The sequence below is a fragment of the Nanorana parkeri genome, unplaced genomic scaffold (genome assembly GCF_000935625.1).
Source record: "Nanorana parkeri isolate BGI_ZX_2015 unplaced genomic scaffold, ASM93562v1 scaffold87, whole genome shotgun sequence".
Taxonomy (NCBI): Eukaryota; Metazoa; Chordata; class Amphibia; order Anura; family Dicroglossidae; genus Nanorana; species Nanorana parkeri.
In genome coordinates this window covers 1,277,298-1,280,657 of record NW_017306355.1, presented here as the reverse complement: position 1 = coordinate 1,280,657, position 3,360 = coordinate 1,277,298, and the positions used below count along the sequence as shown (strand labels likewise).

The window sequence follows — 3,360 nt, the reverse complement described above, 5'->3', positions numbered from 1 at the left end:
CCTATTCAGTAAAAACTATAAAGGGTGGGTCACCCAAAACAAACACCTAACCCAGAGTTCTGTACAATAGGTGGGCAGAAAAAGCAACGTCTAGAAGTAAATCAATGAATACATGTCTACAACTGCTAATAACAGGCACATTTATAGTGTGGTAATACATCATCTAGCACTTGTCTCTAAATTGAGGAACAACAGCATCCCTATACCTCTCAGGAATGAAACTTAGCACCCTAATAGCAGCTCATCAGTGTGATCCAGATTTTAAGGTCTCTCTCTCTCAGCTTTCTGAAGATAAAGAAGGACCCACATTGACTGCTCAGCTCACACACTTCAGAGCAACACCCTTTATACTAATCTCTTTGCATCTCAAGGGCATCATAATTATAACATGTAATCTTTAAATGATCAGCGTAAGCTATGAATACAAGTTGTTCATGTGCACAAATGCTTAAAAACAAAGGCAAACGTGTTAATACACAGCACAGAGATATCAGTGGCGGAGATGTTTGGGATTGCTCACCTCCAATATCCAGCATAGTCTCATCACTGCTGTTGAGCACCTGCAGTACAGGAGGTACACGCTGCTTGGCCTCCAGAAGCAGAGCCTTCAGGTCCATCAGAACAGATTCATCTGTGTGGTGTAATATTGAATTTGTTATTATGAATTCTCCGACACCATAACAATACCAACAGACACCAAGTGAGTTCTTGTAACACCCGCAACAAATATGCTTACCGCATGACTTGTTAATAAAAGTGGTCGCTATGCCAGTGTTACCCGATCGACCAGTACGCCCTATTCTGTGGACTAAACAGGAAAAAAAAAAGGAGATGTTACAGAAAACGGAATACTTAAAAACCACCTATGATTGCTAGGTCTGCATTACCTCTGTACTAACAGTGTTAGGGAACAAGGGTGAAATTCAGGTAAACTGAAAAGTCCAGCTGCAATTGACAATGATTAGTAACACAATGGAGGTATGCTAGACAGGAACAGAGGTCCTGCATGAACTGCAGCATAGCAATTACACAGTAAAACACTGCTCCCCTCTACCTTTTGATAGTCATGCGACCTGTGAACTTCAGTAATGACCGCTGTCAGAAGACAATAGCCTGGCAGGAGGAAATAGCTATACAGTGTGGATTAGGAAATGAAACAGTTTCCTTGTTCAGCCCTGAGTCTGTAGGGGATAGCATCGGAGAAATGAGTAATGCAGCACTTTTAAAGGGTGATTCCACTTTCTCAGACAAATTTGGGAAAGTAGAATTACCCCCTCCAATGTGGCCACCTTGTAACCAGCCTGCTTTCCATGGAAGCAGCATGCCTGCTTTAGAGAATCAACTTTAAGTTCAGGCTCAGCTCCTTTATGCAAACTTACATAAAAAATAGGGGTGCTGTTATAGCAACTACATTTTTGTTTCCATTTATCAAGCAACACACACAAAAAAAGTAAACCACTATAGATGCCCCTGTGCTTTTTATGTAAGCGATCCAACGTCCTTTTAGAGCTTGAATATGAACATTATGTGCCGTGTACCGAGGGCTCATGTTTTAATCTCTCAGGTTGCCTTAGCCGCCACTGTTTCCCCAGGCAAGCAGTGACAGCTTGGAGGCATCACAAACTGAACCGTGTGAAGCAGTGTCAAAGCTTGCCAGATGCTGCAGGCACCATTTCTCTGAACACAAAAAAACAAAAAACTTTGTTGGCTTTTTACAAGGTATGTCTATTAAGGCATTTGGTTCCATGCATCCTTTCCATGCTGAGAAATGTGCACTAGTTTCCCCTGGTCTCTAGGAGTTCTTAGACATTCTATCTGTAAAGTAATTTTCTATCCTATCATGACATTGTATCCCTAAATTCTACCTCTCCTGGGGGCGAGGACCCTGCACCTAATTAGATATATTGCATTTTCAGTCACAGCATATGCATACAAATCATCAGAACACCACATACAAGAACTGCAGAACACATTACACCCCAGCAGCATTCACTTGATCCTTCACACCCACCATAGTTCTCTATCTCCTCTGGCATATCATAGTTGATCACATGTTGTATAGCTGGAAAGTCCAGACCTTTGGAAGCAACATCAGTAGCAACCAGAACATCTTTGTTTTCCTCCCGGAAAGCCTCAATTGCTTTTGTTCTCTCCTCTTGATCTGAAAGAGCAAGACAAGTCTTGTTAAACGTACAAGTAGTAAAGAAGTGGTAGGAAAACTTTACAGGGGTACCACGGCACCTGTGACTTTACTTGGCATGACTTAAAAGAGGAACTTTATTCATATCTTCAAAATAACAACAAAGACACCTTTATAAATGTTTAGTAATGACAATTGACAAACACATACTTCTAGATAATTGCAGGCTTTTTATTCTTTGCATACCCTATTTTTCCAACAGTGGTCCTTTTTTTTTTTTTACAAAGGGCAGATGACCCCATCTTCCTTTACTTCCTGGAACTCTGGCACCTGTGACTAGGACATCATCTCAGGGGAGGAAAATGCCTTTGCCTGAGATTATGAGATTACAGATGAGATTTCCCAGTAATGCTGTGCTGATGTAACCTTCCCAGGATGCATTGGTTGGGCACATTACATCATTTGTGCCTGAGTGGACCAGGCAGTAGAAAAAAAGAAATGATAAGTAAAATAAAAATATGGTTTGTTTAACTAAGGAATGCAAGATGATTTCATATTAGCATGCAGAGCTGCAAAGCTGATTTGATTTTCAGTGAAAGGGGGTAAAGGTACACTTTAACATCATTAAAGAAGAAGTCTCACCAAAAAATAAAACTGTTTATCTTATCTGCCAGGGGACCAAATGCATATTACACATGGTTCCGTTGAGATTGGTGGCCCCATTGCAGTAGAAAACACCTCTTTATTTAGGTTAATGCTGGCTGTGGCTCCAATCATGAATGAACAAGGACTGTGTGATAGGGCTGCCGTTCATTTGCAAAAGATCACTCAGGACTACAGGGCTATGTGTCCTATCTGCCAGGGCTGCTGGTAGATAGATCACAGCCCTGAGTAAGCTTTTATAAATAAATGCTCAGAGCTGCAAGGCTATGACCTATGCCAGCAGATGGATCATAGCCTGCAGCGCAGAGTAATCCCTTATGAATGACATCGCTGGTCTCCAGTGCGATCCCTGATGCCAGAGACCAGTGCTGTCACTAAAAACTCTGTCTGCTTTGCTAGCAGCGAAGTTGGACAGAGGTGCTTAAACTGTCTGGCCACGCTGCTTGGCAATGGCAGAAAGGGGGCTTCTCATGTGAAGGGGGAACTCTAATATAAAGGGGGTTTCTGTTGTGAAAGGGGGGTTCCTTATGTAAAGTAGACAGCTTCGGAAGTGAATA

At 41.9% G+C, this 3,360-nt stretch overlaps 1 protein-coding gene across 1 annotated transcript in view; it reads right to left on the bottom strand.

Annotated features, from left to right (window-relative positions):
• Nucleotides 1-3,360, bottom strand: part of DDX41 (DEAD-box helicase 41) — a 20,556-nt gene that overhangs the window by 1,537 nt on the left and 15,659 nt on the right. The window contains exons 14-16 of the mRNA XM_018552392.1: nucleotides 2,012-2,161; nucleotides 737-808; nucleotides 521-631 (exon numbers count right to left, since the gene is read on the bottom strand). Coding sequence (XP_018407894.1) covers nucleotides 521-631; nucleotides 737-808; nucleotides 2,012-2,161 — 333 coding nt within the window. The remainder of the gene's footprint in view (nucleotides 1-520; nucleotides 632-736; nucleotides 809-2,011; nucleotides 2,162-3,360) is intronic.